General features: G+C 43.3%; 1 protein-coding gene across 1 annotated transcript in view; it reads left to right on the top strand.

Annotated features, from left to right (window-relative positions):
- Window positions 1–16228, top strand: part of LOC143858507 (BAG-associated GRAM protein 1-like) — a 64114-nt gene that overhangs the window by 26264 nt on the left and 21622 nt on the right. The window contains exons 5-8 of the mRNA XM_077369146.1: window positions 4002–4130; window positions 4220–4266; window positions 15772–15895; window positions 16053–16169. Of these exons, the coding sequence (XP_077225261.1) occupies window positions 4002–4130; window positions 4220–4266; window positions 15772–15895; window positions 16053–16169 (417 nt within the window). The remainder of the gene's footprint in view (window positions 1–4001; window positions 4131–4219; window positions 4267–15771; window positions 15896–16052; window positions 16170–16228) is intronic.

The raw sequence follows: 16228 nt of genomic DNA on the forward strand, positions 1-16228 counted from the left end.
AAATGAGACAGAGCAATGCAAAGATTTAGTAAGCTGGCTGACTGATAGCAAATTAAAAGGAGAGGTGGGAACACACAAGACAGATGATAGGGTTAGACCCTCATGGGGTGACAGAGAACCAGTACCAGAAATGAGGACTTTGGTGCCATCAGCCAGAGTGACAAAACGAGAATGAGAAGGAAATGACTGAAATGATGTAAGGGATTGAGAGTTACCTGTCACATGGTTGGATGCCCCAGAATCAATGATCCAGGAGCTGAAGCTAGTGAGAAGGGAAGCAGGTGCATTACCTGACCGGGCAACCTTGGCGGATGGAGGGTGGCTGCTAAGGTGGAGACGCTGAAACTCCTCATAATCAGCTGTGGTGAACTCAAAAGGCTCGTCTGGAAGATCTGAAGCAGAAGACTGGAATGTGCCATTAGTAGGGGACGCCGCAGAGAGGTGGGCAGCGCGGGAATGACGGAGCTCTGGGTGAAACACGAAGCAAGTATCAACACGGTCACCATCCCTTTGACAGCGAGTGCAATATGGCCTACCACGACCACTTGTACCATTGCCACCACCCATCACACGACCACGACCGCGGCCAAAGGAGCCGCTAGCACGGCCAAAGGAGGCAGTGCCACGACCAAAAGAACCAGTGCCATGACCGGAAGAAGTCCCAGTATCATAAGAAGCAAGAGCGGAACCCTCTGAAGGAAGCATAGTGGAGGAGCCTCTTGGGGCACATGCTGAGCACGGGAGTAAATGTCTGGGAGAGAGGGGATGGCCCCTGAGCGAATCATCTACTGACGGAATGGTAAGAAGTCCGGGCCCAAGGACTCAAGGTAGTGTATGGCCCTAAGCTGATCCCGCTGACGAGCTAGAACCGTCAGATCTGAAGTGAGGGGCATAAATACATCGAGCTGCTGGCATAGAGAGATAAACAGGCTGTAATGGTCGGAGAGGGATAAGTCGCGACGTTCAAGACGAATCCACTCAGAGTAGGTCGCACAGATGCGAGTGAGGTTATCAACCCCAGAGAACATGAGAGCAGCATGCTCCCAAATGTCCTTGGCAGTCGCCAAGTCCATCATCGGCCGAGAAATATGAGAAGCCATGCTCTGCCATAGTAACGTGCGAACCATCGCATCATCCTGACGCCACCGGTCATAGGATGGATTTGAGGAGGGTGGAGGACCCCGCTCAATGAGAGACACTAATGAGAGACACTCTGCCGCGAGCGAGAAGATATGTCTCAACAGCCCTACTGCAGCTAAGATAACTGGAACCGTCAAGGCGCTCCGAAGTCATCTGGGGAAATGACTGCTCAACGAGGGAGAGTACACTGTGGGATGGTAGCTCAAAGGAGAAGAAGCCCCGGGAGGATCAGTCACACTGTCAATAAGGGAGGGTGAGAGAGGAGGATCTGAAGTATTCGATGGATCCATCGGAAGAGAAAATGCTCACGACGGCCCGAAATGAGATGAAATAGAAGAGACAAAGAGAAGTCACAAGGGCGACTCCATCAGACGAGCGCGGCTCCGACGACAAAAGAGAACGAGAAGAGGCATAGAAAGACAAGCCACATGTAGCATCAAAGAGGAAAAAGGCTCGGGCCAATACCGAGTCATGCGGAGCCGCGAAGACGAGGGATAGAAAGAAGGTGGGGATTTAGGTTATAGATAAGGAGGGAAAGAGAGGGATTGAGTGTTAGAGGGGTATGGGGTTGGAGTTAGATAAGGTAATGAATAGGGTTTAGGGTTTAGAGAAAAGAGGGAGTGGAGAAAGATGAACTGCAGGTGGGGGGGCGGGAGTGGAGGAGGTAGAAGAAGAAGAAAGAGAGAGAGAGGGGGCAATCAGGGGGGGCAAGAGGAAGAAGGGGCAGTAGTGGAGGGCTGGGGGCGTGCAGGGGGGCGAGAGGAAGAAGAAGGGGCGGCAGTGGGATGCAGGGGGGGCAACCAGGGGGGCGCGCAGGGGGCGAGAAGGAGAAGGAGAAGAAGAAGAAGAAAGGAAAAAGAGAGAGAGAGAGAGAGAAGAAGAGAGAAGAAGAAGAAGAATGGGAAATGGGTTTAGGTCATAGGGTTGGGTGGAGAAGAAAAGAGGGAGTGGAGAAAGATGAACTGCAGGTGGGGGGGCGGGAGTGGAGGAGGTAGAAGAAGAAGAAAGAGAGAGAGAGGGGGCAATCAGGGGGGGCAAGAGGAAGAAGGGGCAGTAGTGGAGGGCTGGGGGCGTGCAGGGGGGCGAGAGGAAGAAGAAGGGGCGGCAGTGGGATGCAGGGGGGGCAACCAGGGGGGCGCGCAGGGGGCGAGAAGGAGAAGGAGAAGAAGAAGAAGAAAGGAAAAAGAGAGAGAGAGAGAGAGAAGAAGAGAGAAGAAGAAGAAGAATGGGAAATGGGTTTAGGTCATAGGGTTGGGTGGAGAAGAAGAAGAAGAAGAATCTCCAATTTGGTCCCTAGGGCACAAAACCCTAAGGCTTTGATACCATGTTGGAGAAGAACCAAAATGAGAGAATAGAATGAGTTAGGGTCTCTCCCCTTCACTCAAGTATTTATAAGATGGGAAAGAGGAAAAGACTACTATGCCCTTATGGCATACATACATAGAAACACACATAGATATCCAACAAATGCATACTAGTATTAACTACAAATGCATACTAGTATTAACTGTCTTATGCTTTGGTTTGTTGATGCCTGTGAGGTTGAGAACGAGTTGCACGTGAAGCTTGTTCGGAACCTGTTGTGTATCATTTCGAACATATGTAAGTTAGCGATGCATATATTCTCTGTATCACCCATAGGCAAAAACATATTCATATTTTCTGGAACATATCAGTTTCTTCTAGATTTAATTTCACGAGCAGATGCCTTGAATTACACCCTCAAGTTAGTATTTTACTAGAGGTGAAAGTACGGATGGTTTTGAGGCCATGTGTAAGTTCCTCCATTTCATGAGTCACATTGAATCTCAAATTACACCCTGAAGTTAGTATTTTACAAGATCTGAAAATACGGATGGTTTTGAAGCCATGTATAAGTTCCTCCATTTTCATGAGTCACATTGAATCTCTCATCAGACTAACAGAACAAATAACCACAAGCCACTGCTTGTCATGGACCATCCCTGGGTAACTAATTGACTCAACTTAGCTTTTTTTTTCCAACAAAATTTGAGCAATTCTACGTGAAAAACACATTCTTATTACAGTTTGTTTAGGTGGCACTTACAGAACATAGTCTACCCATCAGAGATGAAGCAAGATATATGAAGAATCCCAAAATCTTGAAGTTAGCGTCATATAGTTGTCATTTTTATTTGTTCTATCAGGTTTCTTATTAGGTGAAGAGGAAAGGAAGACATTTTGGTGCTTTAAGTTGACTTTACATTGATGGGAGATCACCTGATATGAAATTTCATACTCTACTTCATGATGGACTTCTACTCGTCTTTACCACAACAGAAAGCCGCATCTTGTTATCTCTGTAGTCTTTGGCTTTTGCTAATCTACAATGCCAAGAAGGGTTTTCTTTTTTCTTTTTGTGGGTGGGGTGTTACAGGACGATCTTATCATTTTGTCCTTACCTTCTTCAATCCGAGTAAATCAACTAAATGCTCTGATTATTATTTCATATTGCTCTATAATTAAGGATAATAAAGGCCATAATTGTCACGTACAGCAGTTATTTCCGAAAAAGATCAATTGCCTGCACACACGTGCACACACCCAAATAGCTTGCGTATTCGTATTGAAAGAATAACAAAATTATGTAAAATACTGAGTGTATCTCTAACAAATAGTTACATGTTTTCTCTTTCATCCACGTCTTCAGGTTGGAATGCATGATTTTTGTGCACTGAAAGCTTACTTGTAGAAGAAGGTCTTGTTTTTCTTGACTGGGCTTTGACCGAGAATCCTGAAGAGCGGATACATGTTACATTATATTGCGTCCATTTTTTTGTATTATCTATTATATGTAGTTCAGCCTAGCTGATTTGAGTTTTTTTTAATTATCTCTGTAGATTAATGTGACAATATATGACTGGGATATAATTTGGAAAAGCACAGTTCTTGGAGCTGTGACTGTCCCTGTTGAAGGTGAAGGTCAAACCGGAGCAGTCTGGCACACTTTGGATAGCACATCAGGGCAGGTAGCTCTAGTCTATTTGAATCAGTGTCATTGTATGGTTAGAGTTCCATTCAAAATTTTCTCACAGAGAATATGTATTTTTTCCCTCAGGTTTGTCTTCATATTAAATCAATTAAACTCCCTGGGAATTCTTCTAGGTAATTGCTTGGTTTGATTTTTCAGCTCCTCGCTGTTTCTTTCCTCTAATCACTCAGAGTCATCCTCTTTCTATAACATACAATCCATAACTGCACTCCACATAGAACTTCTATTCTGAAAAATACTATTCCTCTGTTGGTCTGCAATATGTTGTTCAGGTTCCGTTTTGTCGGTTTTTCTTGATAATTAATTTTGTTTTCCCTTCCTGACTAATATTCAAATACCCACATTGATTAAATAATGCAAGCTGGTTCTTATGATTTCATGTTCTCTATACACTTGTGGTGAATGCTAGTCAAATTTCCTCTTGATTGTTTGGAGCTCGAAATCATTATTTGGTGGCAAAAATTATCTGTTGATTCACACAAAATTCTGAATTGCAGATAACATTTGTTGTCCAGAACCGGTTCTAAGTCCCTTTGTACAAATTTCATTCCAGGGATCTGTTAAATATATCAATTTGTTCCATGTTTTTAAAAATGAGAACAAGGTTTATTGTTGTACCTTGAAACATCTCACAACAAAAGGCAAGTTTTAGTATTGGACATTGAAACATATAACAACAAAAAGGCCTAGGAAAGTTCGATTTGATTAGTAGTGGGAGATGACGATAAATACTAAGATAAATGTGAGGACAAAAGGACCATGCATGTAATTCTTAGGTGGGAAATTATTTTGTACACCGACTCTCACATGTAAATATGATTCCCTAGCTTATTAAAGATTTAAAATCTGTATCCTGTTTTTAACCTGAATAACGTGCCACATCATTGGAGTCGTGTTGCATCTTATGCCAGTAAGTGAGATATGATTTTTTCCCAACTTACATATTATATCCACTGGTCACTTTCTACAGATTCATCATGCGAAAATCTGTCCACCTAGGTGAGGCTTATCTGGACCATGGATATGTGAAAATGGCAGGTGGACTATATGGAATGAAATTCCCCACTCCAGAGATGTGAGGTTCCATACTGTTCCAGAGGAGAATGCAGATCGGTGCATCATCCTGCCGCCACCTAGCATACGAGGGATCCGTGGAAGAGGGAGGATCAGGCTCAATGAAGTCAACCTTACCTTGGGCCAGGAGGTAGGTCTCAACGGCCGTACGCCAAGTAAGATAGTTTGACCCATCGAGTTTGACGGAAGTCATATGTGGGAAACGAGCCTCCACAAAACAGGAATAACTAGAAGAGGGAGCCGGAGGAGGAGGAGTCATGCTGACAGGAGGATCCATGATGACAGGAGGATCCATGAGGACAGAAATAAAGTGAAACTCACAACCACAACTATGACAGATGAACAATAGAGAAGGGATAGATGGGCCTAGACACCATACCGCGTCTCTGAAGCAGACACATAGTAGAAGCAGACATAGTATAGCTAGCCAGAATGAGGATAGAAAGTATTAGAGGAAATCGGAGCCGCAGAGAAGGATTAAGACGATGACAGAGATAATTTAGGTCATGAGAGAGAGAGAGAGAGAGAGAGAGAGAGAGAGAGAGAGAGAGAGAGAGAGAGAGATTAGATTAGGGTTTCAAGGGATTGGGAGGGGGGTGGTAAGAAAGGGATGAGATTAGAGTTTCAAGGGATTAGAGAGGGAAGGGAGGGTCAGTTTAGGGTTTAGAGGAGAAGGGAGGGTTGGGTTAGGGGTTAGGGAGGGCCGGGTTAGGGTTAGGGTTTGGGGTAGAGGGGATGATGGGGTCGGAGTTTGGAGGGTTAGGGAGGGTAGGTGGAGAGGAGGATTGGAGGCGAGGGGCTGTGGAGAGGAGGGAGGCGAGGAGGGTGGTTGATGCGAGGAGGGTGAAGGCGAGGATGGTGGTGGAGGCAAGGAGAGTGGAGGCGAGAGTGGGGCAGGGTGAGAGAGGTTGGAGGCGAGGGGCTGGTGGAGGGTTAGGGATTTGGGCGTGGTAGGCGTTAGGGTTTGGGCGTGGAGGAGAGGAAGAAGTAGGGGTTTCTTCCAATGGTGGTCCCTAGGGCATCACAACCCTAGGACTCTAATACCATGTTGAGAGAAGAGAAGACAATGAGAGGAGAAAGTGAGTTGGAGAGTGTCGTCCCCTCACTAATGTATATATAAGTGAAAGATAAGTACAATGACTAATCTACCCTTAGTTACATATACATCTTCTAACAATTTGTATGCCCATAATGCTCACAATTCAGCTTATCTTCGGCATGTGAGGATTTACCAAGCTTCTTCCCAGCCCCTTCACTTCTGTAAAACTGTCAGAAGTGCAGATCTATCCTGTCCAGACTTGGCAACATAACACTTTGCCTACTCTACTCACTTTATATGTAAGAAGAGACCAGACTCAACGATGTGGGGGTGGATCTCTACGGGATAATTTATCTTGGCATGCTCATAATCTGGATTCAAACCAGCAAGGAACTCAACTGTGTCATTTCCACTAAATTTTTATTGCTCATAACCTGGAACTCATACAAGCTTGCAAAATTTTCCACTTGTGAACAAGTCTGCTCAACTGAATCCCAAATCTCCTTTGCTATCTTTAAGAGCAGAAAGCCTTTACTAATAGTTAGCTGCATAGAAAGCCTTTAGCCCTTTACTAACAGCTATGACATCGTCACTAGGAGAATGAATGGATTGAGAGATGGCCGGAGGACCGAGAGATGGCCGGAGGATTGGAAGTGTTCCTATTGCCGCTACCATAATTTCAGTTGGCGGAAAAGATGTAGAACATGTAAGCAAGATAAAGGGAAATTGGCTTCGCTATCTTCGGGGGGAGGTGATTTCAAAGTTAAATCAGCAGGTTCTACCCTTGGGGACTGGCTCTGCTCCCCCTATAGGTATCTTAACTTCAAGTGGAGGCATAACTGCCGTTGGTGTCGACGGATCAGAAACTGTTCTAATTGGGTAACATGTGCTACTGCTCGCCCTTCACCTCGATTGGAGATTGATTATGGTAAGAGAAATCGCTGGCCTGATACTGGTAAAATAATCTCATATGAGATTGGAGGTAACTCGATGTTGACCATCTCGCATAGGGAAGTGGAAGTCCGAATGGATTCCCTAAAAGCATGTCTGATAGGGAAAAAGAAAGACCACAAAGGATCTTTAGAGGACCTTTGGCTATGGGCACAAAATTTTTGGGATATTCCATCTCTACAATTAGGGGTGCAGCTCGGGTCGGGTTTTGAAGAACCCTACCCTACCCAAGAAATATCCCGGGTCGGGTTTTTTTCCTGAAAACCCATGATTCCCAAACCCGGCCCTACCCATGATAATTCTCGCGCCGAGTCAGGTCGGGTCGGGTTTTTTCACGTTAACATGTTGTAGAAAAAAAAACAAATCTTCACACCAAAAATCTCTGAATTTATGTAATCAAGTGTATGAATTTAAGAAGGAAACTATGTTCCCACATCACAAACATGATCGCCTCAATGAAAACAATTATATCAATATATTGAAAAGTAATTTCCTATGTTATTCAAGAGCTAATTAAAAATGTCATAGTACACATACGTAAGTCGGGTCGGGTTTCGGGTTTTTTTCTATAAACCCGGCCCTACCCAAAATTGAGCCTTGTTTTTAAACTAAAACCCGACCCTACCCAAAACCCATGATTTCTAAACCCGACCAATGCTATTTTCGGGTCTGGTCGATGCGGGTCGGGTAAAGCCCGACCCAAGTTGCAACCCTATCTACAATGCCCCTGTATCTTGGCAGAGGATGAGTTCCTATTTATGTTTGAATCAGAACTGCAGGCCTCCCAGATCCTCACCAAGGGCCCTGAGGCTTTGGGGAACCATTAGCTCTCCCTTTCACCATGGAATAGGGAAATCATTCAAGGAGAGGAACCTATGTGGGTCAACTTCTATGGTATGCCATTACACGTTTGGGCGACATCTACAGTGGAGGCTATAGGGAACCTTTTTGGTAAGGTCTTGGAAACAAAGATGGAAGGCAGTCATCGGCACTGTATAAGTTTTGTTTCGGCCAAAATCTTAGCCCCCCGATGGAAATTTTCAGGTCCCTTTGTTAGAATTAGAATTCTAGATCACGTCTATTCCATCGGGATTGAAATCCTGAAAAATCAGACGAGTATTCTTTGACTAAATCCTATTTAGGTCCTGCTGGTTTGGACATTTCGACATTGTCTCTGGTTGAAGGCCATCTGAAACCTCTGGGATTGCTTTTCGATGAACTCTTGGCCCCCGTGCAGAATTCAAATTTCGAACCGGACCAGAGCGCGTTGCCCAAGGTTGGATCTGACAAAGGTCTTGACATTGCCGTGATGGGACCTGGAAGCAAGAGCCTTAGTCAATCCTGCCTTTCTCTAGTAGGGTCCGAGTCAATTGACCCTCCTACCCCTAGACGGAAAGTTTCGTGACTGGATCTATCAACCAAGATGAGCAAAAAAGGTGGTTACCAAGTAAGAGCAAGGAATATTTCTTCTGGCGAGACCAATCTTGGTATAAAACTTAAGGCGAGGGTGGCAAGATCAAAAGAAAAACTTTGTTCAACTTTTCTGGAGAAGTCCTCGGGAGCAATAAGGGTGCAAAGCAGTAGTCGATTTCCAAAATCTCTTAAATTAATCTCCCACCTGCCCAGTGTTGTTTTTGCCTACTGCTAATTCTCTATAATTCCCCCCAGTCACTAGAAGACTTTGGCTGTTTGGATGGGAGGATGATGCAGATATTAGGATTTATTTTTATATTATTTAGTTTCTAGTATTTTTATTTCCATGTTATTAGTTTCTAGGATTTTATTTTCCATGTTATTTAGAATTAGGAAGTTTAGTCTTTTAGGGAATTCTTATTTTAGAATTTTTCTATTTCTTAGGTTGCTTATTTGCCTATATATAGGCCTCTTTAGAGCTTTATTGTTAACTTTGATTGATATTGAATAAAGATTCTTCTCCCTCTAATTCTGGTTTTCTTCTTCCCTCTTCTGATTTCTTCTCCACTTCCTAAATTCATCTATTCTTCTCTTCTTCTTCTACTTCTCCCTAAATTCGTCTCTTCTTCCCATATTCTTCTATTTCTCTCTACTTTTCTCAATCTCTTCACGGTCCTATATCAATTTGGTATCAGAGCTAAAGATCCAAGATTTCTTCCGACGATTAAAGCAAAGGATCCAAGTTTCAAGGTCATTGTTTTATCAGGCCCAAGCTTCACCAACAGCAAGTTTGTTGCCAATCAAGGAGACCGTCCGTGGTGCGTAAATATCAGCCATAACATCGTTCCCCTTATGATTTTCACACCTTGCTGCCTTTTGAAAATCTGCAACCCATGGCCCTTTTCATATCAGCCCTTGAAACCCATCTTTGTTTATCCTCTGTCAACCCATCGTTACACCACCTTCTTCCTTGACTTAAACTCAGCCCCTAAAACTCATGCTTTCACAGTCATTTGCCATAGTTTTTAGCCCCAGCCAAGACCGGTCCTACATCAAATTTTGGCCCCAGCAAAACTCTCGCCCTTGGAAGAAGCTGCTGTTGCTTCCATCCTCACATCTCCTTCTCCAGCCCTTTGATTGCGTGAGGTAATAGGAAACCCATAAGTTCCTATATTGAAGGCAATTTGTTAGACTCATTTGGAAAGTCACGATTGGTACTAAGGAGGTTTCTTTCCTTGAAGGAATCGAGGAAGTAGAATAGATGAAACCTTCTTTAAGTGGTCACGTGACAGCTGTAAAGAAATAAAGATAAAGTGGGAAGTCTCCTTGTCAATAAATAACTTGCTAGAGAAGCTAGAATTAAAAAAAAAAGGTAAGTTACCTTACCTTTATTTCCTTCCCAATAAAGTAACTGACTTGGTCAAAGGCTATTATCACTCTCATGTGGGACCCAGCCTATACTGCTCTTTTGCCCATTTAATGCAAGCATACAGTTCGTGAGTTTATTTCCTTTACCAGCACATTCACTTTATGATTCAATTAGCTCATGCGGCCACTAAAAATAGGCTATTTCCCAACCCCTTTTATTCCCAGGCACTCCCTCTTGCTTGCTTTAATTATCATGTGACTTTTCAGTCACGTGAGTAGGGGTGTAAACGAGCCGAGCCGAGCCGAGCTTGGCCAGGCTTGGCTCGGCTCGTTAAGCTCAAAAGCCAGGCTCGGCTCGGGCTCGAACCAGGCTCGGCTTGGCTCGGCTTGGCTTGGTCAGGCTCGGCCAGGCTCGCGAGCCTTATCGAGCTCGAATTATTTTAATTTTACACCCCTCATTTTCCCTGGACAGCCCTATCTAGTGTTTTTTTACTATTTTTACACTAGGGGGGTGGTCCAAGTAACAAATGGGGTTCCAAAAAAGAAGTGACATATTTTGCCTCCCCCTTTCACTCCCTAGACAACCCTTTTAGTGTATATATTAATATATAATATATATTTTTAAACATATTAAATTCTTAACGAGCCTTAACGAGCCGAGCCGAGCTGAGCCTGGCCTAACTCGGGCTCGGCTCGGCTCGTTAAGGATTCGAGCCGAGCTCGAGCGAGCTTCCGAGCCCGAGCCAAAATTGACACCCTTACACGTGAGTGAGGCATGAAGCACAAAAGCAAAACAATAAAATCTTTATACCCCCTCTTTAGTTACCTTGGACACTCCTCTTTCTTTTCTCTCTAGTGTCTCTCCCCACTGCCCCTTACATTAACAAGTATCTATTTACCAACCCCCTTTCCTCCTTGCACACCCCTTCATATTAGTATTACTAGATTTAACCCCCTGTTTTACCTCAGGCACCCCCCCTTCTATAAAAAAAAAAAAACAGAAAAAAAAGAAAATTAGAATTTTCTTTTCTCTCTCCCTTCTCTCTACTTTCTCTCTCTACCCCATCGCATTTTCTCTCTCTTCACCCGAGCTATTTCTGCTCAAAATCGGCCCTCGACCTCAACTCGAAAGTTATTCGTGACAACTTTTAGAGCGCATCCAGCCTATTTTCAGCAGCGGACATTGACTTTCAGCACAGTTTTAGGAGCAATCTCCGTTGTCGATTACGTGCCATCATCCGATCAGTATCTTTCACTCATTCGATTTCAGATCCACGGTCGACGTTGTGTTCCTTTCGACATGACAAACAAATCCGACGGTTGATTTCAGTTTTTGACGCCGATCCCTATGGCTCCTCCAGCTGCTCCATATTTTGATAGATATGATCATCGATATTCTTCTGCACCATAGGTTCCATATTTCTATGGTTATGATGACTGCACCTATCCCTATGGAGATGTTGAGAATGCGTGTCTAGATTGGATCCAGGCACTTAATGCATACCATAGGTACTGTGGTTATGATCATCAAATCACAATTCACAAAGTTACGGATACAGTGTGCCGCGAAGCCAAGTCGAGATGAAATTTCTTCGTTAACGAGCGCCGTGAGTTTTGTAAGCCTCCATTTCGTCGATGGAAGGATGTTCGTTATGGGTTTACATACCACTATCAAAATCAACAGAGATTGAAACGTGAGCGAGCAACGTATGACCAAAGATTGATACATGAAAAAGCCGCTCGACGAGAAGAAGCAGCTCGCCGTGAACAACAAGCCGCAGCACGTCGTGCATGAGATGCTGAAATTGCAGCTGAAACCGATATGTCGAGCGTCGCATGTGCTAGTCATATTTGCAGAGCTGCTTCACTACTTCATCCATCCCACCTAACGTTGCTGCTATTCTTACATAGCACGATGCTAGTATTGATGCGATCATCGACGTTGAGCCTTTGATTCCATCAGATTCAGATTCAGGCTCTGAGATGGACGATCCAGAGTTAGAGACTCAGTTGATTGCCGATATCGACATCGTTGCACATGATGCTTATGAGATTTCTGCCGCATCGATTGCCGAGCATCTAGAGAGAGATTTTGCCACTTCTACAGTCGAGACAAATATTTTGGCAGAGCCGCATGAGGTTGATCCATTGGCAGAGTCGACCGAGCACCACCATGAGTCAGAGGCGAGTGCCTTGCTTGACGAGCCATTACTTGAGACAGATGATCGAGAATATATTACGGAGGATTGCACTATTTTTGAGCCAGTTGAGCAGATTGTCGAGATTTGTGCTGACACAGAGGTACTTGTTATGCAGATTGATCAGGAGGATTACCCGTTTGATATCACTATACCGGATACGATTCTAGCAAATGATTTTGTTGTTGATTCCATTGCGCCCGATGTGATACCAGTAGATGATGACCTTGTTGAGGCTAGTTATGGATTGGTACTGCCCATTGCTGTTATGCCGATCCCACCGATCCAGAGGAGTATGTTGCGATCTTCCTCGCTAGTTTACTTCTCCAGCGCAGATTCTGTTCGCATGAGTCTACATGGGCCCTTTCTTTCCTCTTCTTCCGCCGACCTTGCAGATGCTTCTCTCGATTGTCTCGAGCGTTAGAAATGATGATTGCTCCCGCCGGCTTACGTGTTCTATTACTTCAGCGGATTGTATACATCTTTGACCCAGGTGGACTAGAACTCGAGGGCGAGTTCTTTTTCAAGCAGGGGAGAATGATGCAGATATTAGGATTTATTTTTGTATTATTTAGTTTCTAGTATTTTTATTTCCATGTTATTAGTTTCTAGGATTTTATTTTCCATGTTATTTAGAATTAGGAAGTTTAGTCTTTTAGGGAATTCTTATTTTAGAAGGTTTCTATTTCTTAGGTTGCTTATTTGCCTATATATAGGCCTCTTTAGAGCTTTATTGTTAACTTTGATTGATATTGAATAAAGATTCTTCTCCCTCTAATTCTGGTTTTCTTCTTCCCTCTTCTGATTTCTTCTCCTCTCCCTAAATTCGTCTATTCTTCTGTTCTTCTTCTACTTCTCTCTAAATTCGTCTCTTCTTCAGGTTATTTTCGTCTTTTCTTCCCCTATTCTTCTATTTCTCTCCCCTTTTCTCAATTTCTCTTCACGGTCCTATATCAGGGGACCCACGTTCTAGTATTTTCTGCTGATGAGAGGCCTCTAGGTTAAATTGTACTGCACAAGCTTTCCTAAATCTATTCTTTTTTGCTAAGGGGGAGTGGGCCATAAATTTTCCCTGTTAGGAACACACTACCCTAAGCGACGTGTCCCCGTGACTGGCGAGCACTACTCTTTATCTTTGCTTACTTATCTTTACTATAGAGGGGCGGGATTTTGTAAGGTCTGGGGATTGGACTTCAAGGGCATCCTTGGTATAGAGTCTTGAAGAGGAGTAAGAAGCGCAAAAGAAAGCTTTTGGAGCCTCTAGGTTTTCTGGGCAAATTTCTCTTAACCTTAATCAAGCAGATATGGATAACGAATCTTCTTCGTGCTCTGAAGGTAGGAATAGACGGTTATTCATGGTGATTCTGGTTCTAGGAAATATCCTCAAGAGAATGAGGTCGATGACCTACAACGAAGCGAGGGCCTCCTTAAATGATCCGACCCACAAAGAGATATCCATGCCTAAGCGACGTGTCCCCGTGATCGGCGAGCACTACTCTTTATTTTTGCTTACTTATCTTTACAATAAAGGGTCGGGATTTTGTAAGGTCTGGGGATTGGACTTCTAGGGCATCCTGGGTATAGAGTCTTGAAGAGGAGTAAGAAGCGCAAAAGAAAGCTTTTGGAGCCTCTAGATTTTCTGGGCAAATTTCTCTTAACCTTAATCAAGCAGATATAGATAACGAATCTTCTTCATGCCCTGGAGGTAGGAATGGACGGTTATTCATGGAGATTCTGGTTCTAGAAAACATCCTCAAGAGAATGAGGTCGATGACCTACAACGAAGAGAGGGCCTCCATAAATGATCCGATCTACAAAGAGATATCGGGTGATCTACTCCAAAAGCAGTGGAAATTATTTAAACTAGAGGCCAAAGATCGCCCCTTCACTATGTACAGCCTCTGTGGGATGGACTCGGTCAAGGATACACATTTGCCGTTGTACAAACACCCTTTCTTCAATCTGCTGTTAAGCGAAGAAAGGGATGCGAGACGGCTGAATTGGGAAGCCAACAAGGTGGTAGGTATCCGGATGGTGGAAGAGAAAATTGCCAGCAGAAAAAACCCTGAGTTCTTGAATCGGATTCCGGAGCACCTCCTCATTGACATGCCGGATTTCAAATCCAACACATAATGGAGGAGTTGGAGAAGTGCTCGGCATAGGTGCGCCGACTGAAGATCTAATAGGACTTTTTGAAGGGAGGAATGAGGATGTAGAAAGAATCATTTGGAGTCTTAAAAAGAAGATTGTTAATGGAATGATGAAGGGAAGAAAATATACGTGATTGTTTCTTGCTTTGTTTTACTTATTTCTTTTTCCTGGTCCCCTGGGTATGCCCATTCCAATTCTCTTTGATATTCTGTAATGCAGGAGGGGACTCCTGGTCCCCAATGCTATTCCATTATCAATGAAATATGTCATTTTTCCCAAAAAAAAAAAAAAACAGCTATGACATCATTGTCCAATTTGTTTCCTGCTATTTATCATAAGTGGGATCAAAATGATTTTGTTCTTTTATCCTCCCATTAGTGATTTAATGTCACCCCATTTCCTTTTGAACTGATAAACATATGGTCAGACGGCCCGCTCCACATAATTGTTTCCATCCAACTTAATTGTGGTGAACTGGTGATCTGCAGCCCCTTGTTATCACCATGGGAACTTATGTGTGACACCCCACTTACCACACCAGGTGTAGCATGTGACTTTCTAAAACTACTGTCATCAGACATTTACTCCTATCTGAATTCACATTCACGTAAGATGAATTCACTTGAAAATACAGGTTGCTGATGATGTTGAAACATCCAATCATAGGAGAAAACCAGTGGGGTGGCAACGTGGATGTGGAGAAGACATCATAACTTGATAAAATCCGATCCGATCACAATGAAACCACTTCCCATGAACTCAAACTTTAAAATGAATCAAGTACATTCCATTCAAACATCAAGTAACCCCCACGTAAAAAACCTAAACCAATTATTTCAAATCTGATGTTTTCTGGAAAAATGATCACAGCTGAAGGTGCAGTTGCAGACAAATATGGGAAATGCCCCAAATAATTATATAACCCATGCTCTAACTAGCCATACTAGCCATACCGATTTCGACGAAGCTAGGTAGATCTCCATACAGGTAGATATGACAGTACAGGTGGCCGTATATAGAGATCACATCAGCGAGGTCTGCCTCTTATAATCTCGATTGTAAAAGAAACAAATCCCAGTATGCTTGAGTGCTCTGATACCAAGTAGTGGATCTAGATCTAGGGTTCGTGAGAAAAGGAGAGACGAAGTGAAATGAGGAGAAGAATGAGAGAAAGAGTGATCATGTGGTTATACCATGGGCTTCATATAGCTGCATGCTGAGTTATATATTCATCTACCATAAAAGCAAGTTCTTATCTATGCATTAGTTTTCAAGTATCATAACCATAGAAGGTAACTGATAATGTTCAGTGCTTTCAATTTAACTGTAAACACATTGATATTTGTTTTTCATGAACGAGTTCTTGCCACTTTATCATGGATTTATCCTTTCTTTATGACTGATGAATCTAAGATTCGTGATAGGGCTTTGAATGGCTTTGTTGGGGCCAATGCTCGGAGAAGGATTTCATCAGATAAGCAGGGGCCCACATTGGTTCATCAAAAACCTGGGCCTCTGCAGACTATTTTTAACCTTCCCCCGGATGAGGCAAGGCTTGCTACATTCTGTCGAAGACTCATTTATTTAGTGAAATTCATTTATATGGTTAAATCGATTCAGAAGAATGGTGAACCTCTATGGGTTTTGAAAGACCATTTTGGGTCGAAGCGACCAACAACCTAATGACCAGGAATTTTTATTTCAGGTTGTTGATCATAGCTATTCATGTGCTCTTGAGAGGTCATTCTTGTATCATGGGCGCTTGTATGTCTCTGCGTGGCACATTTGCTTCCATTCTAATGTATTTTCTAAGCAAATGAAGGTTAGCTCACCCTTGGTTATTTATGGATCTATTGCTTGTTGTATTCAGATATGTTCCTT

This window comes from Tasmannia lanceolata, unplaced genomic scaffold, assembly GCF_043159265.1.
Source record: "Tasmannia lanceolata isolate RefF3 unplaced genomic scaffold, GAP_Taslan_0.1 ptg000026l, whole genome shotgun sequence".
Classification (NCBI taxonomy): Eukaryota; Viridiplantae; Streptophyta; class Magnoliopsida; order Canellales; family Winteraceae; genus Tasmannia; species Tasmannia lanceolata.